The following is a 26,884-nucleotide window of genomic DNA, read 5'->3' as shown; positions in this document are numbered from 1 at the left end:
ACGCTTGCACCCCGCCGGGAATCCCGTCTCCCCAGTGGCCCCTTCCCCGAAAAGACGCGTCTGTGGGATAGAGGAGGTGAAACCGGCCCTTGAACGGGCTCTCCCCCCCACCCCCCGCGGGCTCCATCCCAATACGCCTCCCTCCCCCCCGCCCCGCCCCCCGGGGGCTCCATCCCTACACCGCTCCCTCCCCCCGCCCCGCCCCCTGGGGGCTCCATCCCAACACCGCTCCCTCCCTCCGCCCCGCCCCCTGGGGGCTCCATTGCAACCCCTCTCCCTCCCCCTGCCCCGCCCCCCGCTCCATCCCAACACCGCTCCCTCCCCCCGCCCCGCCCCCCCTCCATCCCAACCCCTCTCCCTCCCCCTGCCCCGCCCCCCGCTCCATCCCAACACCGCTCCCTCCTCCTCCCCCTCCCTCCCTCCTCCCTCCCCGCCTCCCTCCCCCTGCCCCGTCCCCCCGCTCCATCCCAACCCCACTCCCTCCCTCCCGCGCGGGCCCGGGCCGGTGTGGAAGCAGTCGGGAGCCTTCCATTGGTTTCTTCACATGAATTTTTTTTTGGTAGGGACAGGGGACAGGGGTGGGGGAATGGGGATGGGGGATGGTGGGGTGGAGTGGTCAGGAGGGGGGTTTTCTTTCTTTGGGGGAGAGGTGGCCGTTTTTATTTGTCTTCGACCCCATCCCGTTTTTTCCAGCTCTCCAGAATGTACTTGAGCAGCAGTCCAAGCTTCCGGCGGGCTGAGATTGGAGGATCCTCCCCGCCGCCCTCGCCTGCCCCCCTCTTCTCCAACCCGGGCCCGCTGGCGACGTCGAGGCGGGCGTCGGAGCCAGGGGAGGTGACCTCCTCTTCCAGGGCTTTGATCCGGACACGCTGCGCGTCCTCGGCCATCTCGTTAAGGCAGCCCTGGAGCATGGTGTAGACGGTCCCGAAGGAGATGCCCCCGGCCACCAGGGTCCCGAACACGGGGATGCCCTTCTCGAAGGCCCGGGCCACGCGCATGGCGCCGTCCGATGACTGGGCGTACATGCGCAGCACCGCCTCGGGCGACACCTCGGTGGCCAGCGGCGAGCGGATCACGGAGCGCAGGTCGCCGGCCTGCTTGCCCACCTGCTCGGCCAGCCTGGCCAGGGAGTCGTCGTCCAGGCCGAAGCTGCGGTGGTAGCCCCGCAGGGAGCGGATGAGCAGCGCGTCGTCGTAGGCGGCCGCCAGCCCGGGCACGGGCAGGGCCTGGATGACCCCGGACACCAGCGCGGTCTTCAGCACCTGCTCCTGCAGGGCATCCTTCTTCTTCTGCAGGGCCTGCAGGGAGATGTCGGGCAGGGACAGGAGGCCGGCGTGGCGGCGGTGGGCCGGCAGCTCCCGCTCCCAGGTGGCCACCAGCAGGGGGAAGTCGTAGCGCGCCGGCGACAGGTTGGACACGAGGAAGATCCGGGGGTCCTGGACGCCGGCGGCTCGCAGGCGCTCCGCGCAGTGGTCTCGGATCTCCTGTAAGACAGCGCTCTCGCTGTAGCCCGAGGGGCGCTGGGTGCGAGAAGCCGCCAGGTCCTCGTCCACCTTGGTGCGGATGAAGTAGAATTTCTTGCCCTGACGGAGGATCTCGGTCGCCAGCCGGGTCTCCACGGCCCCACAGCGGCGGGGAGAGACCAGGAGGAAGAAATTGTAGCGAGCAAAGTCTACCTGCTTCAGGTACTTGTCGGCTGGGCAGCCGGGTGAGCCGGCCCCTGGCAGGTCCCACAGCATGAGCTCAGGCAGCTGGGGGTGGGGGTAGGGGGTGGGCTGGGTAGTGGTCTCGATGACGCCAGTCCGAGCCGCGCCGGGATCCTCGGCCCCGATCCCTCGAAGGGCGTTGATCAAGGAAGACTTGCCGGCCCCGGACTCGCCGGTCACGCCCACATCCAGGCGGCTACTCTCGGCGGAGCCCAGAAGCTCCCGGAGGCGGGAGGCAGCCTTCGGGATATCCCCCAGCTCGAAGGCCGTCCGGAGAGCTTCGAGCTCTTCCTTAGCCATGAGGATGGTGCTCTCCTCCTCGGTCGGGGGGGCTTGTGACTTGGACGCCATTGCGCCCCTGGGGAGAGTGGGGGGGAGTGGGGGAGTCTCGATGCGTGTGCTCCTTGGGGTAGGGGGCAGGCCGCTCACACCACCTAGGCCCTGAGAGCGGGCCGAGGAGAGAGACACGGAGACGGACACACACACGGACACGGACACGGACAGACACAGACACGGACACAGACACGGTTAGCGGTAAAGGCGGCCCGCCCCCTTCCCCCCCTTATCCAGGCTACGCTGCCGGAGGTAGCCTCGGAAGCGCCAGCCTGGCGGCTCTCCTACCGGACCCTCTCCGTCCCTGACAACGGCTCCCACTCGGCCGCTTGCGGCCTCTGTTCCCCTCTTCTCTCCTCCTAGTCTCTGCCTTCTCCGGCCCCCTGCCCGCCCCCACAGGCTCCCGTGTGTTCCAGCGAGCCGGAGCCTCCTTACACTGGGGGCCTTTCCCCAGCCTCATCCCACGCCCGCTTCCTACCCCCTTTGCAGGAAAGCAGGGATCCTCCTCCCACTTTCCCCATAGGTAAAGAAAGCAATGGAGGGACTCTCAGAGCAAATCGGTGGGCCCGGCGCTAGAAGCAGAACACATGCCGGAGAACCAGCTTCTACAGGGAGGGGAAACTGAGGCCACAGGAGAGGAAGGACACTCCCACTCAGGGGGGAGCTACTGTCAAGCCCACAGCCTTTCACGGTTAAATCGTGAAAGGCAGCTTGTCCGACCCCAACATGGCGCCAATGCCAGGATTGTGGGTCCCAGCTTTTAATCATCTCTCCTACTCTAGGCCTCAGTTTCCTTCTCTGCAAAATACTGGAGGTCAGACTACAGGTCCCTTCCTGTCCGAGAGGCCTAGGAGCCCATGGTTCTGACTCCCATTTTCCCCTTTATTACCAAAGGGAGGGATGATCCCCTGAGATAGTCCACCCATTGGATCTCCCCACCCCGTGTCTTCCTCTCTAGGTTCCATTGCATCTCCCCACCCCGTGTCTTCCTCCCTTTCTGGACCCCCTCCATTTTCCCTTTGTTTCTGGACTATGGCAGGGTCCCCAGGAGATGGAAGAGCAGGAGGTCTGAGGTGAGAGGAGATATATGAACAGTAGAATGTGGGGAACTCAGACTCGTTTCTCCCCGGTAAGCATGGGGTCCAGGAGTGACAGTTTATCAGTCAGTCTCTACAAAGAGGCTGGGGAATTAGCTGCACACCCCCTTCCTCCTCTCCAGCTCTAACAGACACAGAGACACTTCCTTCTCCCAATCTTATGGATGGCTCTGGAGTTTTTGTTTGTTTGTGTTTTTTTTTTTTTTTGGAGGGGGGGGTTTGAGTATGATTGAGTATGGAAATGAAGGGAGGGGACCCTAACCCCTCCTTCCAACACTTAGAACTCTCTTCCCCTCCTCTGGCGCATGGGGGGCCCAGAATCGTCTAAGCAGCAAGCACAGTCCATAGGAAGTCAACACAATCACACGGTCTCGTTTCTCTGCCCCTCTCCCACTCACCCGGACCCCTACTCATTTGAGATACTGCAGGGGCTAAGACTGGTTCCCTCCCACCCCGGCCTGGCCACCACCTCCCTCCGCCTCGCTCGAACACAGTTCCGAGTGTTTCAATAAGCAGTCCGGAGGGCCCCAGGACAAAGTGCCTCTTCCGTAGAGAGCTCTGGGTATTCAGTGGGGACCTCACAGGAAACCCTTCCCACACCCCAAACTTCCCTCCATGGGCTATTTGAATTGATAGAGGGGATTGGGCTCAAACTCCCCACGCCGGGGAGTTCTCTTTTCTGGGCCGGGTCTGGGGTATTGGAGGGACAGATCGTAACAGCTGGAGAAGGAACTGTGGGGATTATAGCGGGACTTGGCCACAGCCCCCCGATTTCTCCTGCCCTCGTTTTTACAACGGGCCTAGCACCTCTGAGACAGCTAGCACAGGCAAGAGAGCTCAGCCCGGGCGATTGGGCCCATATGGACTGTGCCTCAAACCCGCTCCAGTCTCTCTTCTCCAGGAACCGAGGGGCAGGCCGAGCCGGTCCATCGAGACGGAGAATTGGACTCCGTCCTCTTGGCCCTGACCAGACCTCTCCTCTCCCAAGTTTTCGGGGTCTATTGGAGAACTTAATGAGGTTGAGCTCTTCCTACCTAACCCTGGGCTCCCTCCTCCCCCCCGCGGCGTGACGGGTTCTGGGTAGCCGAGACTACGGGGATCCAAAGGGCAACCGGGAGAATTGGACCTAGCGTCTATGTCCCCGGGACTTCTCTTCCCTTCTTCCCTCGGAATTGCCCTATCTCACCCACATTGAGTACCATTTCCCCCCAAATCAACTCACATTCACAGAGGAATTTCCCACACCCCTCAGACTCTCCCCGCCCACGGGGTCTCTCCCCGTTTGCCTGGGCTCATACCCCGTTGCTAGGGGCCATTATAAGAGGGGCTAGCGGCTGATTGGCTGGCCCCGCCCAGCCGGGTAACACCAGCAGGGACCCAGGCCAACAATGCCCACTGGGGTGACCTCATGAGTGGAGCCCGAGGGGGGAGGGGAAAGGAGAGATGGGTCCCCCCACTGACCAAATGATTGGCCCTTGATTCTTTCAGCAAACAGTTACTGAACTACCACTGAGCACAGGGTTCCATACAGGAAACTGAGGTAAATAAGACACGGTCTCTTTCTATTTAAGGAGTTCACAGTCTAGGGAAACCCATGGCCTACTAGAGAGATGTCAGTCACATACATGAATGTCTCTCTCCTTGTTCTACCCCCCTCTCTCTCTCCTCTCTACCTGTCCTCCCTCTCCCGTCTCTGTTTCTCTGTCTCTGTCTCTCTCTTCTCCTTTTCCCCTCTGCTTCTCCTTGTGGTTTTTCTCTCTCTCTCTGTCTCTGTTTCTCTCATCATTTGTCTCTCTCTTCTAAGAAAATTCGCCTGGGTGCTCTTTGCCGGGTCCATTTTCTTCCATAGCTCTTGGTTTTCTTAAATGAATGGAAAGGGTTGGAGCGAGACTGAAGGTTAAAAGTGCTGAGAAATTAAGGCATCCTCCTTGGACAGATGAGGAAACAAGTCTAAAGAGATTAAGGCCAAGGTCACAGAGCTAGGAAGTGAGATGGGATGGGGAAACAACCTAGGATTTGAATGGAAGTCCCGACTGCAAAACCCTCCCATGATTCTGTGCCTACATACGGTGTGTGACAGCTTGAGAAGTTCCAGGTGGAGAGCTCGCCGCTGTTGGAGGTGCTCAGAGAGGATTCCCGGAATGGGAGGTAAGGCGTCCCGTGCAGCCGTGGAGCCCTTCGGCCCATCAGCTCAGCCTAAGCCATTTTCAGCAGCCTAGGACCAGCGCCAGGTTCCGAACAAGATGTGGGCTCGGTTTAGCCCAATAGCAACTCAGGACTCCTGAACCCCAAGACTCCCCAGCTGCCTTCCCCTCCCAAGCAGCCCCAGGCCCCATCTCCTGAGTCTTCAAAGAGAATGTCAGGCTCAAAGACTTCCCCTTGGGGTCTGAAAATTCCCAGAGGAGCCGAGGACCCAGCCCAGGTGTGAAGGACAAGATGAGCATGAGAGGGATGGAGAGAATTCGAGAAAAGACATTGGCCGATTGAGGAAATTGACCGATGTATAATTTATTGGCTGTTGCAGTCGGGCTCTGGGATTTCAGAGACTTGGGGAGGGCGTCCTCCGGGCTGGGGTTTGTCCCAGCAGCCTCTCGGAAGGATTCTAGACTTGGGCTGAGCCCCTGTTGTCAGAACACACGGCTGCTCCTGCCCGAGCTGGGGAGGATGACGGGGAAGGCTTAGGCGAGCCAAGTGGCCATCCCCACCGCCAGCAGGGCCGGGAGGAGAGCGCCTGCCCCGGAGCCAGTGGCTCCGTTGTACCGGCACTTGGAGCCCAGCACGGCCCGCCTGGAGGAACTGCAGCTGGGCTTCCCGACAAGCTGGTAGTCCAGGCCCAGGGTGTGGTTCTCGGGCAGCTGGCAGAGGTCCTTAGAGCCACACCCTCGAAAGATGCTCTTCTGATTCCCTGGAGAGAGGATGAATCCAGGGAGGCTTTGGACCCCACCGGGCCCAGGAGCAGGAAACAGCCCCTCCCGGAGCACCAGCCAGGACCCTCCAGTCCAATGCCTTCATTTTATTTTTGCTGAGGCAGTTGGGGTTAAGTGACTTGCCCAAGGTCACACAGCCAGGAAGTGTTAAATGTCTGACACCAGATTGGAAGCCAGATCCTGCTGACTTCAGGGCTGGTGCTCTATTTACTGCACCACCCAGCTGCTGCTGATCCCTTCATTTTAAAGATGGATGGGGGAAGGGGGAAGGGCTACTTGCCCACAGAGAATGAGCAGCTCCCTCATTCCTACGTCCTCCCAGCTCTCCTGGCCCTTTTGCCTCTCAGTCTTTCCCTCCTTCCTCCCATCCCTCTTACCTCCGAGCTGAACCACATTCATGCTAACACAAGAAGTCTCTCCTTGGAAGCAGAGCAGGTATGAGTTTTCATCACAGGAGGACTCATTCAGGGAGCAGACGGGACACAGGAAGTCACTGGCGGTACCCTTCGGCAGGGACTCTGGGGGATGCAGGGGAGAGGAAGCCCTCCAGAGACGGCTCTCCGGGGCCTCGGAGGCTCGTCTCTGCCTTCGGTGCTCTCAGACGCCCTTCAGGAGGTTGGTGCTAAGGGGCATTTGGTCTTGGAGAGCAGCACAGAAGGTGGGGGGCTGTCTTATGGGCCTGCTCCCTAATTCCCCTTTTAACCATTTCTCCATCCGCTGCTTCCCTGCCCCCCTACCCCTCTTAGCTGTTTCTCCATCTCTTCACTGATCCCTGACCCCCCTTAACCATTTCTCCATCTCTCCGCTGCCCCCCACCCTGCCCGGGCACAGCGTACCTGGCTGGGAGGGCTCACCACAGTCTTCACCGCTGCAGCAGGTGACATTTACCCAGAGGCCCCGGCCGGAGCCATAGGACAGGCTGTAGACCCCGGGCTGGCAGTCCTCCGGCGCCACACAGGAGCCGTTCCTTCTGAAGGCAGGCTTGTCCTTCCCTCGAAAGTCACCTTGGCGGGAGATCGGGCGAAGGGGACAGAGCTCAGGCCCGCCGGCCAGCAGCTGGGACCGCCCCCTCCTCGGCCTCCCCTTTCTCCTCTCAGCCACCAGTGGCCTTGGAGGGGGAAGTGCCCCCCGGGACAGGAAGCAGGTGCATGAACCCCCTCCCTGCCCCCACCCCCATCCAGACAGGGGCCCTGGGCGATCCCCGGGCAGGGTGCCTCCTCTTCTTTCTCCCAGGGTGCTTCCTTCCCATCCATCCTTCCTACCCACGTGCCTCCAGTCTCTGGGATCATAGGACAGAGAGGGAAGGACCCTCTAATCCAATCCCTCCTTCCCACTGAGACCCGAGGGAGCAGTCCCGGTCAGCACTGAGTGGGAGGGAGAGCTCGGTTCTGCACCAGTGCCCCCTGCTCACACGCTGTCCAGAAAGGAGCCGTCGCTACACAGCCTGACGCCAGGCCACAGATTAAACAGAACCAGGATTCGATCTCAAGACTTGTGACTGCTCTCCTCCATCTTTCCCCCGTCCTGCTCTGCCTCTGCCTCCTTTTCCTTTCGGGCTTTCTCCTCCCCGCCCCCCCCATCTCCCTCCCTGTCTCTGCCCCTCTTCCCCTCATTTCACAGGTGCACCTCCTGTCTCTCCCCGGCTCTGCCTCTGTCTCTCGGCTCTCTCTGTGTCTCTGTCCCTGTCCCTGCCTCTGTTTCTCTGGGCACTGGGAGCTGGCTGGGACTCTGCAGGGCACAGAGGGAGTCAGAGACCCCCTTTGCCTTCAGTGGGGGGAGACCCGAGTGGAGGCGGGGAGCGGGGGCGGCATCCATCCTCTGCTCCCCTCCGTGTCCCCACACTGGCTTTTGCACTAAGCAGCGGCCCCGCCCCCCCAAGGCTGGCACGGACCAGGAGTTCTGCCCTGGCCGAGGGAGGGCGCTCGCGGGCCGCTCAGGGGCTCAGAGGCGGCTCCGGGCTCACCTTGCACCTCCACAATGCTGAGGCAGGTGTCCCTCCCAGCGGGGCACAGGAAGCGGTGGCAGGGCCCAGAGTCTGGGCAGGAGGAGCACGTGGTATTTTTGTGTCCCCCTGAGGGCGGAGAGGTGGTGGTGGGTACTGCAGAGAGAGAGAGAGAGGGGAGGGGGCTTAGAGACAGAGAGAGGGGGGACCTAAAAGTTCTCCTCCAGAGCATCCTGTCACAGGTTTAGAGGCAGTGGCTGGGGCTCCATCCCTCCCCTCAGGAGGCTCTTCCTGGGCCACTCCAGTCTCTTCCTGGGGCACCCCCGTCCTCCCCTTAGAGCTGACCATACCTGAGCAGTTTCCTTGGCAACAGGAGACCTTGGTATGGGATGCATTGTTCAGCTTGTGCACATAATCCTGGCAAGTCTGCTTATCCATGCAGAGGTTCTTCAAGAGTTCTTTGTCTGCGGGGGGAGCGGCGGGGGGACAGGGTGCAATCAGAGGCCCCCCTCCCTCCCACCCCAAAATTCCCCCCCTCTCCTGCCTGTGGCTCTCCGTCCTCCCGGAAGGAAAGCCCAGCTCCTCCCCTTGCTGGCCGTTCCCTCTCATCCCTAAAAGCCAGGGCGCTGATTCCGGACCCTCCCCGTCCCTGCCCCGACCAGTCCCCCATCTCCCCGGGGGCCTTCTCCACACCGGAGCCCGTGTAGTTGACAAGGCAGAAGCTCTGGTTCAGGGAGCACGCTATCTCGTGGCACTGTCCCGGGACGGAGCACGACACGCATGTCGTCTGATTGGAGCTCCAAGCTGGAGGAGAGAGAGTCGTGGGAGACAGTGAGGGTCACAGGAGGCAGCTGGCCCGTCCTCTCGTCATACAGAGGCGGGAAACAGGCCCGAAACCGGCCCCCGCCCTGGCCCTGGGATCCGAGGTTCCAGCGGTTACGCGGTTAGAGATAGGCCCAGTCCAGGAGTTCTTAACGCGGGGTTCAGGGTGGGGAAAGAATTAGGTCTCAAACGTTTATCATTTCCTTCAATTATTTAAAAAAAAAAAAAAAAAAAGATGGTTTTGAGAAGAGGTCCCTAGACTTCCACAGATCACCTAAGGAGCCCATGAGCAAAAAAAGAAAGAAAGAATCCCTGATTACTATTTGTGCCCCATTTTGCAGAGGAATGGGATAAATAAATAAAAATAAAAAAGGGAATGACTGGGTCAGAGAATAGGATTTTAAGCTGGACTGGACCTCAGAGGTCACTGAGGTCGGCATCCTCACTTACAGAGGAGCTTAGAAGACCCGAGATTTCTAAGCCACGAGCTAAGCTCAGAGAGAAGTCGTTGGCTCCAGGCCCCGGTTCTCTCGGTTCGAGTCCAATGCTGTCATTGTGGGTCAGGGCAGAGGGTAAGATGGGAGTGGGAGGCCAGCGGGAATGCGTGTTAGGCAGAGGGAGCAGGGGCTAGAGCTCAGAATGGGAGGAAAGACCAGGGGCGACCGTGAGAGGGAGAATCTGAGGGTCATGGGAGAAAATCCACCCCCTCATTTTGGAAGGAAACTGAGTCCCCCAAAAAACTCCCAAAAAACTCCCTCAGAGCTGATACAATTCTGGAGGTCACAGAAGATCAGAGCTGGAAAGACCCCTTAGAGATCATTGTGTCCAATGTCCCATAAAAAATGGAAGCTTGGAGGGGCCCCCATCATATCTGAAGTCCAGCACCCAAAGCTTCCAGGGAAGAGAAGGAGGGAAGGCAGACACCTCCCCACCAGGAACCCCTCTACTTACCTCCAGGGGCAACCAGGATACAGAGGAGCCCAAGAACCAAGATCATTGTGGCTAAGGGAGGAGGGCCCGGCAGGAAAGTCGGGACAGAGGGCATTGGGTCCTTTTATCCAGGTACCAGGGGCTGGGCGAGATAGAAAAGCAAACAAGCAGTGGCGCTAAGGCTGGCCACCACCCAGACCAACTAACCCCTTCGATCCCAAAAAGGATGCTGAGAAGGCCTTTCTCCGGGCCCGCCAGCCCAAGGCAGGGTCTAAGCAAGCCGGGATCTGCAGGAGCCTCTGACACAATTCCCTGCATAAACTCGCATCCACTTTTTTTCTCTCTAGTCCCCAGTTTCCATAAGATCATAGATTCACAGCAGAAAGGGACCTTAGTGGACATGGAACCCAAATGCCCCCATTTTACAGGTGAGGTTAAGGGATAAAAATACCATCTCGGAGCTGAGGGAGCATTTGAACTCGGATCCTTCTGCATCAAAGCCCCATATCTGTCTGCTAGTTTCTGGGTGACCTAATGTCCTTGTTTTTGAAATAAGATCATTAATTACAAATGTTTTGTTTTTCTTTGTTTTCCTAGTTGGGGGGGGGGAGCCAGAGGCAAAAAAAAAAAAAAAAAAAAAAAAAAGTGGTAGTTGAAAAAAATAACTAAAAATAAAATGTGATAAAAGTATCAGACCAGATGATCTATCTCTGAATCCTATAATTCTCTAAAAGGTTGATCTGCCTTCTCTGGGTCTTAGTTCATCCTTAAAGTTGAGATTAATCAAGATCAATCAGTTCTTAATCCAGGGTCACTGAAATTGTTTAATATTTTATTGTGCCTCAATATAAATTGGTTTCCTTGGATCATTGGACTTGTTTAATATTTTAAATGTGCAATATAATTTTTTTAATTAAATGTGCAACCTAAATTGGTTTCCTTCCATCACCGGACTTGTTTTGTTTTATACTTTAACTGTACTTCAATATAACTGATTTCCTTTGTCGTTCTATGCATTTTATTTTGTGCATTTAAAAACCTTCGGAGAATGGGTCTATGGTATAAAAAACACACAAAAAAAAATGAATTCCTGGTCAAAATGGTCTGGAAGCTAAAGCTCCTCGATGGACATTCTGTGTTCTGCATGACAGCCCATGGTAATAAAAGGCAGGTGTGCTCCAAGCATTTATTAAGTGCTTACTGTGTGCACACACGCTGGCAAGGAATGACCTCTGTGATCAGTCACGGAAGCCTTATTCTTCCTGCGCAGGGACTGAGAGCGAACCCACCGTTCACTCCGCATTTTTGTTCTGTGGAAAAGTCGCTGCTAAGTTGGGATGTTCAGGGCCATCTCCGAGACTCGTCCCAGCCCCGGGTTCTTCCATCTGTCAGCCCTGTGGGGCAGACTCCAGAGAGGGAGAGAAATGCTTTCCCTAGAATGCTATGGAAAAACAGGTTTTCTGTGTGATAGGGAAATGGGGTTGGGCTGGGAGGAGGGCTGGCTCCCCCCCAACATCGTGGATTTGGGTGTTCCTGGACAGCATTCCAGTGGAAGGAGCACTTGAGGTGGGAAGTTCCCTGTGCTGAAGGCTAACTGTTTCAGCCCTGGGGGTCACAGCAGAAAAACTGGGACCCACTCCCAGCTCTGACAAGTCCTGCTCTTTTTTGTACCTTTATTTGCCTTTCTGCAAAATGGAACGAGTCGGGGTAGGTATCTGGGAAAGTCCGAGGGCCAAGCTCCTATATGACCAGGGCCCTAGTTCTTCCCCCAGGGTGTGCCTGGTCAGAGCAAACACCTAAGGGGAGAGGAGAGAGGGTGGAGGCCATCAGCTGGCACAGAGGCCAGCCAGAAGGGAGGCGGGATCTCCCCCATATTCGGGACTAACTAACCCTGAGCTAGCCAGGCCCAATCCTGGACCTGCCAGGCCTAGTGAGGGCCCAGGAGGGGGTGAAAAGACCCGGCTGATTTCTAGTTTTAGCTCTCTGGCTAATTGACCTTTGAAAAATTCCCTTAAAAAAAAATAATTAAAAAACCTCAGTGCTTCTTGAGAAGGGGAGGGGTAGCAGGAGGAGACCTGGCTCAAGCTCCCCTTGCCTTGCCCCTCGGTCTCAGGCCATGGGCACCAGTAGCAGGAGACCACCTGGCTCAAGCTCCCCTTGCCTTGCCCCTCCGGTCTCTGGCCCTGGCACTAAACGCCAGCTTCAAAGATCTCTTCCCTTGCATCCTAGGCTTCCTGTGACTTTGAGCCCAGGAAGGTGGAGGCACAGCCCCTGCCCCTGATCCCACTCCCCCGGCCCTTCAGCTACGGGAGGAACTCTGTCCACAACATGAGACAGGCAGGAAATAGTCCAAAAAGCCCACACTTTTTATTTTTTGAGGCAATCGAGCTTAAATGACTTTCGGTTGTTTTCCAGTCATCTCAGCTATGTCCTTCTCTTTGTGACCCCCTTGGGCTTTTCTTGGCAGAAACACTAGAGCGATTTGCCATTTCCTTCTGGAACTCACTTTATAGATGAGGAACTGAGGCAAACAGCGTGAAGTGACTTGCCCAGAATGGCACAGCCCGCACGTGTCAGAGGCCACATTTAAATAAAAACTGTAGAGCCCGAGATCTAGCCGCAGAACCACCTCGCTGTCCACTGAGACTGGACTCGGTGACCTCTGGGGTCCCTTCCAGAACTGTGATCTCTGATTAACTGACTTCTTTACCTGATTGGGTCTTTCAAGATGGCTTTCAGCCAGGACCTGAAACCAGGATGAAACCGGGATGAAACCGGGAGACTGGAATTCGAGGAAACCCTGGAGACCTTCCATCCCAACCCCCATCCACCCGCCTGCCACTGAACAGAAGGTCCCGGGTCCAAGGTCCAGAGGGAATTGGGCCTGAATCCCTGAAGGCCAGGCCTAAACCCTCCATGCAGCCACCCTCCCCCCTTATATATTCAGGTTAACAGGAGATGCTAAAGTTCAGTGAAGGGCTGCATCTGTTCTAGAAAGAAGGCAAAGAAGTGGGGGTGTCCCTAATCCCCTCCCCTGGACAGAGGGGGTGCTCTCAGCACCAGGAAGCTCTGCAGGAAAGGAGCTCAGAGAAGTTGTCAATCAGTAAACATTATTAAGCACCTACCACAAGGAGTTAGACTAAAAAACAAGACCAAGGGGTCTGGCCCAAGGAGCTTGCATTCTAGCTTGGCAGAGGGGGAGGGGGGGAAGAGAACTCTTGGCTAGTATTATCAGGAAAGGGTTTATGGAGGAAGGGGTATCTGAGGGCAGAATTGTGGGCAGCAAAGCATTCTGGGAAGGAAAGGGGGTCTGTACCTGGAGCAGATACACTTTTTAAAAAAATAGTTTTTATTTACCAGCTATATACATGGGTAATTTTACAACAGTGACAATTGCCAAATCTTTTGTTCCAATTTTTCCCTCCTCCCTCCCTTCCCCAGATGGCAGGTTGACCAATACACGTTAAACATATTAAAGTATAAATTAAATACAATATATGTATACATGTCCAAACACTTATTTTGCTGTACAGAAAGAATCGGACTTTGAATCAGTGTACAATTAGCCTGTGAAGGAAATCCAAAATTCAGGTGGACAAAAATAGAGGGATTGGCAATTCTATGTAGTGGTTCATAATCATCTCCCAGAGTTCCTTCGGTGGGTGTCGCTGGTTCAGTTCATTACTGCTCTATTGGAACTGATTTGGTTCATCTCATTGTTGGAGAGGGCCTCGCCCATCAGAATTGATCATCATACAGTGTGGTTGTTTTGAAGTATACAATGATCTCCTGGTCCTGGAGCAGATACACTTAAGGGTCCAAAACTCAGAGGTTTGTCTGAAATGTCAAGTGCCCAAAGCCTGGGGGTTAAATCCAGACTGCTGGGGCAGAGAAGTCTAGTTTCTCCTGGTGATAATAATCACAGAAGGGGAAATCTGAGAATCAGATTATTTCTGGAGCTGAGTGAAGGAGGGAAAAGGCCGGAATGAAGGAACCCATTAATTAGGAGACTGATTACAATAGCTCAGGTGAGAGGTAATTAAGTTGTTGGTGGGAGAATGGAGATAAGGAGCCCAATGTGAGAGGTGTAATTAGCAGTGATATCGATGGAAAGACTTTACAACTGATGGGGACATGGTGAGGGGGGGCAGAGCTAGGGTGAAGGTATCCACTAAAGACTCAAATCCGGTGAGATCTTGGACAAGTCACTTGACACCATCCGACCTCGGTTTCCCTCTTTGATGAAATGAGGATTGGGCCCTTGAGGTCCCACCACATCGGTAAATCCAAGTTTATCTGGAGCAGGGGGAGGAGGTACTAGCCACCAAAGGAGGGGATTAGGAACAGCCTCGTGAAGGAGGAGTTTCCAAGGAGGCAGGGAGGTCCGGGTATAGATCCTCCCCATAGGAGCCAGGCAAAGGCCCGGAGACAGATGGGACATCACGCAGGGCCGCAGACCGGCTAGGTGCCTCTACTTCCTGTGTCTGTCAGTCTGGCTCTGTGCCGCCTGGGAGAGGAACAGTGGGCCTGGGGCTGGAAGGGAGGGGAGATTTGAAGATGGAGGCCAGGGGTCAGGGTGCACACGCCTGATCTGGGATAGCCAAAGTTGAGGTCACTTCCTGGGGGGAAACAGAGCCGGAGACCTGACTCAGCCCTCACACCACACCCCACCTGCCAGCTCTCCACCTGGGCTTGGAGTCTCAGTTCCAGGATGCGTCTCCTTATAACCACTTTTCTTTCTCTCAAAGTCTCTCCCTCTAGAAGACTGCCATATTAGGTACAAAGGTCCTCTGGCTAGGAATTTGAGTTTTATACGCAGTTGGGGTGGAGCTGGCCCAGCCCCGTGTGACTCAGTCAGTCACACATCCAGTATCGGCAGCCCTGGGCCTTCCCGGAGGCACTTGGTGCTGTCCCTGACTCAGCCGCGACTGTAGAGACGCAGGTGGAGACCGATGGAGAGCCCTGGACGGGAAGAAAGACAAACACAGGGGAAATAGACTGAGGGAGAGACGCTGATGGGGGAGATGGGGAAAGAACAAATTCACACTGGACGGCGAGACAAGGAGAGCTAGCCTGAGACCCATAGAGGAAGAGAGGAGGATGGGAAGGGTACCTGCTAAGTGCCAGGCCCAGGGCTAAGCACCTGACAAATATCATCTCACTTAAGCCTCAATCACCAAGCCGATCTTTTATTATTCCCATTTGACAGTTGATAAAACTGAGGCTCACAGATTAATTGATTTACTCGGGATCACACAGCGAGGAAGTGGTTGAGGCTAGATTTGAATTCAGGTCTTCCTGGTTTCGGACCCAGCACCCTCCGCTACAACACTGTTTAGCAAAGGTCATTAAGAAATGGTGTGGCAGACGCTAAGAATGGCTGAGAAACTGAGACTTGGAGAGGACAAGGCGAGGAGCGAGACGCAGAGGGAGGCAGCCCGAGGGGAAGACTCCGGCAGGTGCCAGAGCAGACCGAGGCACAGCGAAGAAAGCGTCGGAAGGGCAGGACGAGTGGAGGGCACCAGGAGAGAGAAGCAGGCGGGAGGCCTCGCGGCCGTCGGGGGCGCTGGGCCGTGGGACCCGTCCCAGAATAGGTGGGAAGGAAAGAGCCAGGTAGCCGCAGGCGGGGGAGGGGGGCGGGGAGGAGCCGCGGCCCGGGCTGGGCGGAAAGTGGGGGGCGGGGAGTTCCCGGGGCCGCGGGGAGGAGCGCTGGAAACCTCCCTCTAGGGACGGGAACACTTCGGCTGGAGCTCAGTCCCGGCCGGCGCCGAGGGAGAGCGCTTGCAGCTCACTGGACATGAGGGCGCTGACCCTGTGTCTCCTGTGGCTGGCTTCGGCCCGGGCTCCAGGTGGGTGACCCGGAGGATTCTGGGAAGGGGATTCTGGAGTTTCTGGAGAAAGGGAGGAGGAAAGAGCCTTCTTCGCGTTGTTCTCCCGAGGGGAGCCCAAGACGGACTGAAACTCAGGAAGAGAAAAAGCATGCTAGAGAAAGGGGGAGAGAGGCGAGCAGCAGGGGCCGGGCACTCCCTCATTCAGGGCCCCGGCACTCCCTCATTCAGGGGCCCTCTCCTCACCGCTCTGGGGCTGTCAGCCGGCTGACCCCAGCCCGTTATTTTAAAGATGAGGGAACTGAGTCACGGCGGGGACGGGGCGTCTCTGGCTTGGCCGGGGGGGGGGGGTCACCTGCCGGCCCTGGCTTTCGGGCTCAGATTCTGAGGACCCGGAGAAGTCGGGCTGTCAGGGACCCTTTGGAGGGAGAGACGGACGATGGGAAGAGGAGGAGGGCAGCCCTGTGGGCGCGGGGGGTGGGCGGGCGCTGGGCTTCCCGAGGGCCCGACGGGAGGGCTCCCACGGAGGGACCGGACGCTGGCGACGCTTCTGGGGGGTGTCCTCCCGCCCCCTCCCCCGCCAGCCCGCACTCAAGTCAGAGCGGGATTGGGAAACCGGACATAGAGGAACTTAGTCAAGCTGGGGGGGGGGGGGTGCGGGAAGGAAGCAGCCACGGGGGGGGGGGGGTGAGTAACCCTAGGGAAGCGCAGCTGGGGATGTGAGTAAACCACGAAAGAGGGTCCAGGGGGGGGGAGGGGCGGGGAAGGCGGCCAGGATCCAGGGGTGGGGGTGGGAACAGTCAGGGCTGGGGGGGCTGGGGCGCTGGGATAGGGCCTAGGGCTGGATCTAGGAGGGGGCAGAATACGGGTGGGGGGAGGGCAGAGCTCGAGTGAGGGGTGCTAAGGCAGGGCAGGGAAAGAACGCACATGAGAAGCCGCGAAGGGATGGGGGGGAGCGGGAGGGCAGGGATGGGAGAGACTTGGGGAGGCTGAGAGGGGTAGGGACGGCGCAGGGGGGGGGGACGGGGGGGCGGAGACTGAGCCGGAGGCTCGGCTAGCGGAAGCCCGGCCCCAGCACCCCTCTCACGGACGCCCCGCGTCTCCCCAGTTTGCTCGGGCCTGAGCTGTTACCACTGTGAGAGCCACGGGCCGTGCACCGTCGAGGAGTGCCTCCCCGGGCAGGAGTTGTGCCGAACCACCGTGTACCGCAACCGCTGGAAAGGTGAGCCCGGACCCGCGCCCCTCCTCCCTCTAGGGGCGGGGAGGGCCAGCCCTTGTCTCTAGAAGACCCCAATGAAGCAGACAAAGGTGGGAGGGGAAACCGAGAAATTCCCAGAGCCCTTAGCGAATTAGCTGCCCAAGGATACAGTCACTTAGACAGAGACAGGATGTCAAAGGCCTTGAACGCCGAACCCAGTTGCCCTGCCAAGCCCGAAGGAGATGAAAATAGGAAGTGGGAGCAGGGGGAGCCAGGCTGAGGACCAGCTCAATTTGGACCAATCCGTGGCCTTCCTTTCGGGACTAGAGGAATCCTGCCTAAGTGTCCCAGGGAAATCTCCTTTGAGGGCAGGGCGGAAGCCTGGTCTCTACCACTTCTCCCAGATCTCAAGCCTCCCAATAAAATAGTCCTAGCGGGACCCTAGAGATCATTCCTTCCAGTTCTCACTTACCAAGGGAAATCGGAGGCCAAGGAGAGGAGGTTTTGCCAAATGGCACCAGCAAGGCCCTGGAGGAGCTAGAATGGAAGCGGGTCTTTGCCGCTAGCTTGGGTTCCTGGCCAAACTGCATCCCGCCCCCCCACTAGTACCTTGAGGCTAGCCTCCTCCCTGCAAGCTGACTCCATCACTGGCTTTATTATCTTCAGTCACTGTCTCTCCCCCCTCCTAGATTTCTCGAAACCCCAGTTTACAAAATCATAATGCGTCTGAGCTAGAAGAGCGTTAAGTCTCTAAAGTTCAGAGAAAGAAATTGACCCATCAGTTAGGAATTAGAATTCCTAATGGTAAATTCACTTTAAGACTTTAAGGCTGGAAAAGCATTTTACAAATATCTCACTTGACTCTTGGGAGGCGGGTGCTATTATCATCCCCATTTTACAGATGAGAAAAATGAGACCCAGAGGGATTAAGTATCTTGCCCAAGATTACACAGCTGGAAAAAAAAAAATGAGACAGAGGTTAAATATCTTGCTTAAGATTACACAGCTGGAAAATGTCTTTCATGGTCCTCCTGACTCAGTGTCCAGCATTCTACTGTGCCCCCTAGTGTTCCTCAGCGCAAAACAGCATGTACAAGACCAGGAAAATATAGTGGAAGTGATTTCTGGGGTTCCAGGAGAACACTAGCAATGGGGAAGAGGAGGAATCGTTTCCTGTAGGAGGAAAATTTTAAGGCCACTGAGGGGTTTTAAGTGTCAGAGATGAGGAGCAACTGGAGGACAGCCAGTTTAGAAGGTACCCATAATCCCCAGTTCCTCCAGTCCTCCATGCTGGGCTAGCAGGCTGTTTCCCAAACTTCTCATCTATTTCTTCCTTTGTGGTAGACCATTCTTCTTTCTACATATAACTTCTGTTTTCTGTTTCAACCTCTTAATCTCCTTTCGAAATCTCTTTTATCTTGCTTCCCCTCCCATCTCTTAAAAAAAAAAAAAATCTTCTTGTGCAGTGCTAGCTGACGCCTATTTTTCTATTCCGTCCCTTTTCAAAATAGTATAGCCTTCAGAGCCAGACTTAGTCTTTCTTTCCAATCTACAAACCTCAACATTATTCCTGAAGATTGATTTGCTTCATAGAATCGCAAAAACTGGAAGGATCTATTCCTGAAAAAAAAAAAAATCCCCGATAAAACATCTGGGTTATCCCAACCTCCTTCCCCCATGATCTTCCAGACTCTGGGTCTTTCTCTGCTTCCCTTCTCCCTCTCCCCCTAATGATATTTCAGAATGTTTTTTCTCTTCTCTTTCTTACCTCCATATTCCTTCCCCATTGAGGCTTCTCAAAGCTTTCTAAAGTAGAACCTTAGACTTGTAGGACACCTGAAATTGTTTCTAGCCTCAGACACTCACTAGCAGTATGACCTTGGACAAGTCATTTGAGCTCTATTTACCAAAAAGAAAAGAAAAAATAACCCTGGCACTTTCCTGTCTTCATGCATCTTATTTCTCCACCATGTAACTCTCCAATTCGGTGATACCGGCTTCCAGGTTGTCCTTGGAACAAACCATTCCTTCTGCAGATTTTCCACTGGCTGGAAATGCTCTGCCTCCTCACCTCCACTTCCTGGTTTCCTTCAAGATTCAGTTAAAATCTGACCTTCTACAGGATCTCTTATCCTCTCACTAACCCTTCCCTCTGAGGCTCCTTTCCATTTACAGTATAAATATCTTGCATGTACATAGTTGTATGTTGTCTTTTCCTAATACACTGTGAGCTCCTCCAGGGGAGAAGACTGAGTTTGGTTCGGCTTGGTTTGGGTTTTTGTGCCTTTGCATCTTCGGCACTTAGCACCAGTGCCTTGCATACAGCAGGAGCTCGATAAATGCTTATTGACTGATTGCCCCCAGAAGCAGCCTATTCCACTAATAAATGCCTGCTAGGTTTTTCTGTATGGGAGCTGAAGTCTCCTTCCCATCCTGCCCTTTGAGGTCAGACAGGACAGTTCTCATCCTTCTTCCACATGACAAGCCTTCCATTATTTGGCCAAGTCTTCTCTTCTCCAGGCTAAATCTCCCAGGTCCATTAATCCTTCCAGTTCCATCTGATCCTCCTATATGGACACAATGGTCCTTTACCATCCTCTCCACTGGACGCTTTCCATTATCTTTCTTGAACTGTCACGCTCAGAGCTAGACACGAATCCAAAACATGGCCTCAATTAAGGGTGGGACCCTCACCCCCCTCCTTGTGGAAGCCCAGCCCGCCCCTCCCAGGATCCCATTGGTTTTTGCGGCTGCCCCACCACACTAATGAGTCATCCTGCCCTGGCAGTCCACTAAACCCCCCAGATGTTTGGCAGACAGAATTCTGTCTCACCAAGCTTTCTCCATCTTAAATCCGTTGATTTCTCTCTGTTTACAACCCTTGCTGAATGCCGTAGAGTTAGCTTTGACTCAGTGTCCACGGACTCGTGGATTTGAGGAACTCAAAGGTGACGCTCCTTGTTTTAAAGATGAAGGCACAGATTGGGAAGTGACTTGGCCAAGATCTCCACCCACTTCATCTGTTGCCAAATATACCACTGTTCCCACCACATCCCACAGACCGTCAAGGTCATTGGAAATTCTGTCATTGAGATAACAGGGATTGGGCGGCAGAAGACTGGAGTCTAGTGTTCAAATCTTGCCTTGGACCCTTTCTAATGGTGTGATCTTGGAAAAGTCACTTAAGCTCTGCCTACTTTATTTTCTGCATCTGTAAAATGGGGCTATTAGTAGCCCCCACCTCCCAGAGTTGTTAAGAATAAATGAGATAATATCATAAAGTGCTATCCAGATGCTAGCTATAATTATGCATTGTTAGTATTATGTTGTCGCATGAACATATTATACGTATAACCGGGGTGTGAGGGGGCTTATGATTTGCTACAACGTGTAGCTTTGGAGAGTGTACCTCGGTGGAAAGACATGGTAAAAAATCAGAGGTTCCCCCCACTGTCAACACCACATAAGGTAACATACTAAACAGCACAGAGCCAAGGACAGACCACTGGGATATTCCACTGGAGATCTTCTCATGAGTGGACTCCTAACCATTAATGGCAAATCACTGGGTCACTTAATGGCTTCCAATTCACCTCAGCCACTATCTTTCTGATAGATTAACTGCCTCTAAAGGGAGTTACGGACTTTTCCCTTCCCAAGCTAACCCTCTCATGGCCTTGCTTCGCAGTTCCATCCCACAGAGGATGTCCACCAATGATAGGATGATGCTTTCCACATCGCCACCATTGCTGAGTTTTCCAGAGTTATAACCCTTGAACTCATTATCCCCTTGTTGGGGGCGGGGGGAGCTACACTAAATGCATTCCTTTAATCTCTCAGTTTAGGAACTTTGTCAAAAAAGGGCAACCAAGTCAGCCTCAAAATGACTTCCCAGTTTGGTGGAAACCACTGCTGTAATGACTGCTTTTTTCCTAGATTTTCCATAGCTCTCTCTTTCATTATACATTCCAGAAACAGAATCAGTCAAAATCTTGGGATGATTTTTGCCCTTTTCTAGGCCTATTCTCTATCCACTATTGAGTGAATCCTGTTGAGGCTATAGTTCGGCTCAGGGAACTAGGGCTAACTAGTTTCTTCTTCCTGCTTCCTTATTTTTCTTGAGCACAAACTTTTATTTTCAATCTGGCCTTTATAGTCTAGAAGGGATGTTTCTTGACAAAGAAAACGGGTAAAATCCAAGCAGCTCTACTCGCATTCTGTGGTTAGGTATCAGGATCCATCCTGGACAGCGGCCCTCCTATTCATTCTTTAGTATCTATCCTTCCCTGCCATATAGTTCCCCTCACCATTTTATTTTATTTTTCAATGAACAAGTTAAAAAACAAGTTAAAAAAACTTGTTTTGGGGGGATTACCATCCCTGAAATAAAAAAAAAGAAAGCCCTTATAACAAACATTAATAAACTAACAAAGACAAATTTCTGCATTATCCATGGCACCCAAATGTGCCTCTTTTTTGGATCTTGAACCCGTCACCTCTCTGTTAGGTGTGAGGCTATCACCTTCATCATCAGTGAGTCATGGTTCCTCATTGTGTTCATTAGAATTTCAAGGTCTTTCAAAGTTCTTCGGTTCTTACCATGTTGTTGTTATTTATCAATTGTTCTCCTTGTTCTGCTCCTTTCACCTTTCATAAATACATAGAAATCTTCCCAGGATTCTTAGTATCCATAACCACACCCAACCACCACCTTTCTTACCTACCTACTTCATTCTGAACGTTAGCACCCCTGGCAAGATCTTCAGAAGGAAAGCACCGACCACCATTTTTCTTCCCCTCTTTTTTATTTTTTTTTTGTTAGACATCTTTAAATATATATTTCTTTGTGAATTATGTCAGGAGAGAAAAATCAGAACAAAAGGAAAAAACCACAGGAGAGAAAAAAAGTGAACAAATTATGTGCTGATTTATTTCAATCTTCACAATTCTTTTTCTGGATGCAGATGGTGTATTCTACCCAACGTCTACTGGAATTGCCTTCTTCTTCCCATCTTTGTCTTCTGACTTATTCCAGGGATAAATGTCCATATTCCTAGAAACCCAAAAAACCAGTGTATCTCTCCCCTGCAGAAGAAAAGTGCCCCCTTTTCCACATGACTCCACATTTCCACTTGTCCTTTCTTGACTTCCCACTGTTCTGGCTCGGGTCTCTTGTTCCCTTTGCCCACGTTCCAGTCAAACCCTGGGTGAAGGGCAGAGTTGATGCTCCATAATGGCCCAATGATATTATTTATCCAAATTAGCGGTGCAAGGTTGAGACCCATCTTAGAAACTAGATTGAATCCCTTTTCCCTCTAGGTCTCAGTTCCCACCTTTGACCTATACATAACTCACATGCTTCTTTTCTCCCCAATATTTCGACAAATTTCAATAAATAGCCATTATTGTTGTCTTACTGCTATTTATTAAGCCCCTACTGTGTGCAGAGCACTATACTTGCTGCAGGCCCTGCCCTCGTGAAGCTTCCAATCAGAGAGGTAGCAAAGGATGGAAAGCCCTGGGTCCCTGGGTGAGCTACCAGGAGACCGAGGAAGGGCTGACGTGTCTCCCTGCACGTATTTTCTCCCCAGAAGGCCAGGACCTGGAGGTGGTGGTAAGAGGCTGTACCGAAATGGGAAAAGAGAACAGCTCCATGTCCTACCGCACGAGCCAGGAGATTATCATGCTCAAGGAGACCGTGTGTGACTTTGACCTCTGCAACGAACTGGAAGCCCGTGAGTGGGTCTGGCCTGCCCAGAGCCGAGGAGGAGGAGGAGTCGGCCTGGAGGAGTGCAGAACTGGGAGGGCTTTTAGAACACAGATTGTAATGACTGGTGGAGAACCTAGAGGGTCTCAGAGATGAGAGGGACTATAGAATGTGCAATGGCAGGACCGGAAGGGACCTCAGGCCCAGAACCTTAGCACATAGAAAGTCACAGCCAGGAAGGGCCTGAGAAGAAAAGATGTAGGTGGTCAAAGCTGGACAGAACCTTAGATCATGGAATGGCAGAACCGGGAGAGATTTTTGAGCCTAGAATACAGGTGAACGAGACCTCAGGCTGGAGAAATCAGGCAAGGAAGTTATAAAACTTATAAATTCAGAAAAGTTCTCTACCTGCAGCTTCCAGGTGAAAGATGTTAGAGTAGGTCCCCCCTCTTCCTCCTCTTCTTCCTTCTCTTCCTCTTCCTTCTCTCCCTTCTTCCCCCTTCTCCTCCTCCTCCTTCTTGTCTGTCTCTCTCTCCTTCTCTCTCTCCCCCCCTCCCACCTACCTGGGGCCATCAGACTTACTGTCTTCCCTCTCCCCGATTCAGATCCCAGCCCTACTTTCCCTGGGACTCGGACCTTAGAGTGTGAGTCCTGTGCCTCCTCTGACCAAAGCTGTGAACGAGGCCGGACCCTGCCCCTTCGCTGCCCAGACCCCTCAGACCAGTGCTTGGAGAGGATCACCCAAATCAGCCCTGAAGGTGAGTGCGGGTGGGGGACGCCCCCCCTAATCGCTCTCTCCCTCTCCCTCTCCCCCTCCTGAGCCCCTCTCCCACCCATCACTACTGACCCCCCCATGTGACTCAACAGCAGGTCCCTTGGATGAGCGTTATGTGCGTGGCTGTGGGACGTTTCCCGACTGCCCCGGCCCTGTCGGCTTCCACAACAACGAGACTTTTCTGTTACTGAGATGTTGCAACTACAGCCAGTGCATCAGTGGCCCAAGTGAGAGAAGGGAGAAGGAGGGGTGGAAGGGAGGAGGGAGGGAGGGGGAGGAAAGGTGGAAGGGAGGGAGATGGAAGGAGAGAGGGAGGAAGGAGGAAAGAAGGGCGGGAGAAGAGAAAGTAGAAGGGAGGAAGGATGAAAGATGGGAGGGAGGGAGAGAGAAGGGAAGGTGGAAGGTGAATGGAAGGTGGAAGGGAGGGAACAGGGGAGAGGAGGGGGAGGAAGGAGAGAAAGTGAAGGGGAGCAGAAGGAGGGAGGAAGGTCAGGCGGGCCTCCAGGGCATCTGGAGAAAGGGAATGGGCTCCTGGGGACTTGGGCTCAGGGACCCACCTCTTTTCTCTCCCCTCGTTGCCCCCAGTGATGAAACTCTCGGACCATCCCCTGAATGAGCTTCAGTGTCACAGCTGCGAGGGGAACGGGACCCACGGCTGCTCCCCAGAGGAGACAACCCTCACTGCCTGCCGGGGCCCTATGAATAGGTGCTTTGAAGCCACCGGCACCCACAGTAAGGATCCACCCCTGAGGGTGGGGAAGGGAGCCCCTGCGGGAAGGGGACATGAAGGACACGGGGTCAAAGGGCAGGCAGACCTTTAGAGACTGCACTGCAAACCTTTCACTGCAAAATGGGGAAACTGAGTCAGAAATTCCTATGGGAGGAGGAGGAGTAACTTCTTATGGGGAAAGGGGAGGGCAGGACACCCAATGGGTAAAGATTTCTTGGGATGGAAGGAAGAGGCAGGGTCCCTTAGTTCAGCATATCATGTTCTGGGCTCAGATTCAGATCCCGCTCCTCTGTGACCATGGGCCTCAGCTGCCTCTCCTGTAAAGGAGGACCTGGTGGCCTCTGAGGGGTCAGGATCCTTTGACTCTCTAAGGAAGGCTCCGAGATAGAGAGAATCACCAAACTTCAGAAAGGGAGGACTTCCTGGAGAGGGATAAGGGGTGGGGGCTACAGGGAGCTCCCTGAATGCACACTCACACACTCAACTCACACTCCCTCACTCACACACCAGCTCGCACTCCCACTGTTCCCGCCCCAAGGCCCAGGGCAGGCGGCCATGGTTCAGATGCCCACGCTGGGGCAGAGCCCCAACCCTCGGGGCACAGGAGGAGCCGGCCCCGCCAGGCTCAGCCGCTGACCCCTCCTTTCCCTGTGCTCCCACAGAACACTGGGGTCCCGGCTACACCATCCGAGGCTGCGTGGCGCCCGCCTGGTGCCAGGCCCCCCATCTGGCCGCCACCTTCTTTGACCTGGCCCAGCCCCAGACCTTCTGCTGCTTCAGCAGTGAGTGCAACTCCGCCACCCGAGATGCCAGCCCCCGGAGGAGCGGGGCAGGGCCCAGCGCCCCGCCTGTCTCCCTTGCCCTGGGCCTACCTCTCCTGCTGCTGATGCGGACTTGAGCCCAGCCCCATCCTGCTTCCCTCCCCCCATCATAACTTAATGTTTTGTGTGTGATAGAAGCTTTTTTAGGAATCTTGGCATTGAAGCCCCCTCACCTCAGCCCTCGGGAGGCCCAGGCCCTGGACATCGGCGGCCACGGTGACCGGTGCACGGGCTGAACAGTGAGGGTGGGACCTCCCCAATGGCCTCTTGGCCCTGCCTTCGGAAGGGAGGCCATGGGAACTGGCATAGGGAGCCAGCTCCCGGAGGGAAGGAAAAGGCTAGAGGGGCCTCAAATGCCTGTTCTGCTGGGTGACCCTTCCCGGGCCCGTCCTGAGATCAGGACTGTTACTTGGGCACTCCACCTCCCTGCCCCACAAGCAAAGGAGCAGGACGTGGCTCCCATGGTGTTCTGGGAGAGGACTTGCCCCAGCAGGGGGCACAACATCCCAGCCTTCTTAGGGAAGCTCTGCGTCCAACAGCCAGCCATTAGCTGATATTTGATGGACCCACAGGCCGCGTGCATTTATCAAGCATCTACTGTGTACTGGACTGCAATCTAAATGGGGGATTGCAAGTAAAAGCAGAAGGAAGGAGAGTCGCTCCCTCCAGGAGCTAAGAGGAGAAGACCACCTTTAAAAGCACCTGCTGGGCAGGAGGAAGGGGTCCGGTCCAGAACATGGCAGCTAAGTTCTCTGAGAGTCAAGAGGAGAATGGAACCATCTCCCAAATGAGCCCCCGCAAGGAGCTCTTCAGTGGGAGTTCCCGTTCTGATCTGGGAGGGCCCTCATTTCGGGTGTGTTCTTCCTGACACTGAACCAATGTTCGCCTTTGCAACTTGTCCCCTTCTTGACCAGAGCATCCCTTGGGAGAGTGGAAGACATTTCTTCTGTCCCTTTCAGCTAAACATGCCCACAATCATCATATGATCTTCAAGTGGGATGCCCTCAATGGCCTCCACCACCCAGAATGCTGCTTTCCTTAAATTTGGTGTCCCAGAATGGCGTGACCCGGACAGGACCGAGTGACTCACCTCCCTCCTCCTGGAAGCTGGGCCCTCTCTGTGCGGCCCAAGAAGGAACTAAGTTTTTTCAGCAGCCCCTAATACTTATGATTCATATTGAACTTGCAGGGCCCTGAAAGTCATCAAATGTCTTTGTTTGCTTTTTTCAGGCAAATCCTCTCCATCTTGTACTTGTGAAGGTGATTTTTTTTTACTTCGTTTTTTTTTTTATTCTTTTCAGCAATCTACTGAATGGCAAGATTTTTTAAATATATATTTATTTAATATTTTATTTTTTCCATATTCCATGTAAGAACAATTTTTAACATTCATTTTCTAAAATTCCTGAGTTCCAAATCCTCTCCCTCGCCTAGCCTTTTATTGAAAAGGCAAACAATTTGACACAGGTTATATGTGTGCAGTCATGCAAAACCTATTTCCATATTAGTCATGCTGTGGAAGAAAACAGACTAAAAATAAACAAGAAAAATAAAGAAAGCAAAAAATATGTTTCCATCTGTATCCAGACTCCATCAGTTCTTTCTCTGTAGGTGGCTAGCATTTTTCATTTAAGTCTTTCAGAATTGTCTTAGATAATTGTATTGCTGAGAACAGCTAAGTCATTCACAGTTGATCACGGGAAACAATATTGCTATTACTGGGTACAATTTTCTTCCGATTCTGTTCATTTTCCCTTGCTTCCGTTCCTGTAAATCTTCCCAGGTTTTTCTGAAAGCATCCTGCTCATCATTTTTATAGCACATTAGAATTCCATCATAATAGTGAATTTGTTCAGCCATTCCCCTCCATTTCCAGTTCTCTGCCACCACTAAAAGAGCTACTATTGATCTTTGGGTACATATAGGTCCTTTTCTTTTTTGATTTTTATTTCCTTGGACTATAGACTTAATAACAGTATTTCCGGGTCAAAGGGGATGTATACATGGTTTTTTAGCCTTTTGGGCATAGATTCAAATTACCCTCCAAGATGGTTGAATCAGTTTACAA

General features: G+C 54.0%; 3 protein-coding genes across 5 annotated transcripts; 1 reads left to right on the top strand and 2 right to left on the bottom strand.

The window, feature by feature from the left end:
* Positions 1-531: 531 nt before the first annotated feature.
* On the bottom strand, positions 532-4,515 carry LOC141564501 (interferon-inducible GTPase 5-like). The gene is made up of 2 exons (XM_074307043.1): positions 4,359-4,515; positions 532-2,147 (listed from the first exon to the last, which is right to left on the bottom strand). Exon 2 carries the CDS (start codon positions 2,055-2,057, stop codon positions 660-662), a length of 1,398 nt encoding a protein of 465 aa, XP_074163144.1. The 5' UTR covers positions 2,058-2,147; positions 4,359-4,515; the 3' UTR covers positions 532-659.
* A 1,150-nt stretch (positions 4,516-5,665) lies between these two features.
* Positions 5,666-9,919, bottom strand: LOC141564502 (uncharacterized). The gene is made up of 7 exons (XM_074307044.1): positions 9,779-9,919; positions 8,699-8,809; positions 8,356-8,469; positions 8,027-8,161; positions 6,900-7,067; positions 6,441-6,581; positions 5,666-6,041 (listed from the first exon to the last, which is right to left on the bottom strand). Exons 1-7 carry the CDS (start codon positions 9,870-9,872, stop codon positions 5,815-5,817), a joined length of 990 nt encoding a protein of 329 aa, XP_074163145.1. The 5' UTR covers positions 9,873-9,919; the 3' UTR covers positions 5,666-5,814.
* A 5,534-nt stretch (positions 9,920-15,453) lies between these two features.
* Positions 15,454-26,382, top strand: PLAUR (plasminogen activator, urokinase receptor). 3 transcript variants are annotated; one of them, XM_074307040.1, is made up of 7 exons: positions 15,454-15,606; positions 16,694-16,807; positions 22,375-22,518; positions 23,096-23,248; positions 23,358-23,492; positions 23,851-23,997; positions 24,658-26,382. In XM_074307040.1, the coding sequence occupies exons 1-7, from the start codon at positions 15,555-15,557 to the stop codon at positions 24,891-24,893; spliced, it is 981 nt and encodes a 326-aa protein (XP_074163141.1). In that variant the 5' UTR covers positions 15,454-15,554; the 3' UTR covers positions 24,894-26,382. The 3 variants fall into 3 exon arrangements, with proteins under 3 accessions (XP_074163141.1, XP_074163142.1, XP_074163143.1); XM_074307041.1 differs by having other exon boundaries at positions 15,472-15,606; positions 22,378-22,518; XM_074307042.1 differs by having other exon boundaries at positions 15,472-15,606; positions 23,361-23,492.
* The last annotated feature ends 502 nt before the right edge of the window (positions 26,383-26,884 follow it).

The sequence above is a fragment of the Sminthopsis crassicaudata genome, chromosome 3 (genome assembly GCF_048593235.1).
Source record: "Sminthopsis crassicaudata isolate SCR6 chromosome 3, ASM4859323v1, whole genome shotgun sequence".
Lineage (NCBI taxonomy): Eukaryota > Metazoa > Chordata > Mammalia > Dasyuromorphia > Dasyuridae > Sminthopsis > Sminthopsis crassicaudata.
Note: the sequence above shows the minus strand (reverse complement) of the source record. Positions and strands in the feature narration are given on the sequence as shown.

Excerpts from the sequence above, each read along its gene's own strand:
- LOC141564502 (XM_074307044.1), bottom strand. The coding sequence starts at position 9,872 with ATGCCCTCTGTCCCGACTTTCCTGCCGGGCCCTCCTCCCTTAGCCACA. Across the intron at positions 7,068-8,026 it reads CAGCATTGTGGAGGTGCAAG|GTGACTTTCGAGGGAAGGAC; the intron begins GTGAGCCCGGAG and ends TCTCCCGCCAAG. Across the intron at positions 6,582-6,899 it reads TGGTGAGCCCTCCCAGCCAG|AGTCCCTGCCGAAGGGTACC; the intron begins GTACGCTGTGCC and ends TGCATCCCCCAG.
- PLAUR (XM_074307040.1), top strand. The coding sequence starts at position 15,555 with ATGAGGGCGCTGACCCTGTGTCTCCTGTGGCTGGCTTCGGCCCGGGCT. Across the intron at positions 23,249-23,357 it reads CACCCAAATCAGCCCTGAAG|CAGGTCCCTTGGATGAGCGT; the intron begins GTGAGTGCGGGT and ends GTGACTCAACAG. Across the intron at positions 23,493-23,850 it reads CCAGTGCATCAGTGGCCCAA|TGATGAAACTCTCGGACCAT; the intron begins GTGAGAGAAGGG and ends CGTTGCCCCCAG.
- LOC141564501 (XM_074307043.1), bottom strand. The coding sequence starts at position 2,057 with ATGGCGTCCAAGTCACAAGCCCCCCCGACCGAGGAGGAGAGCACCATC.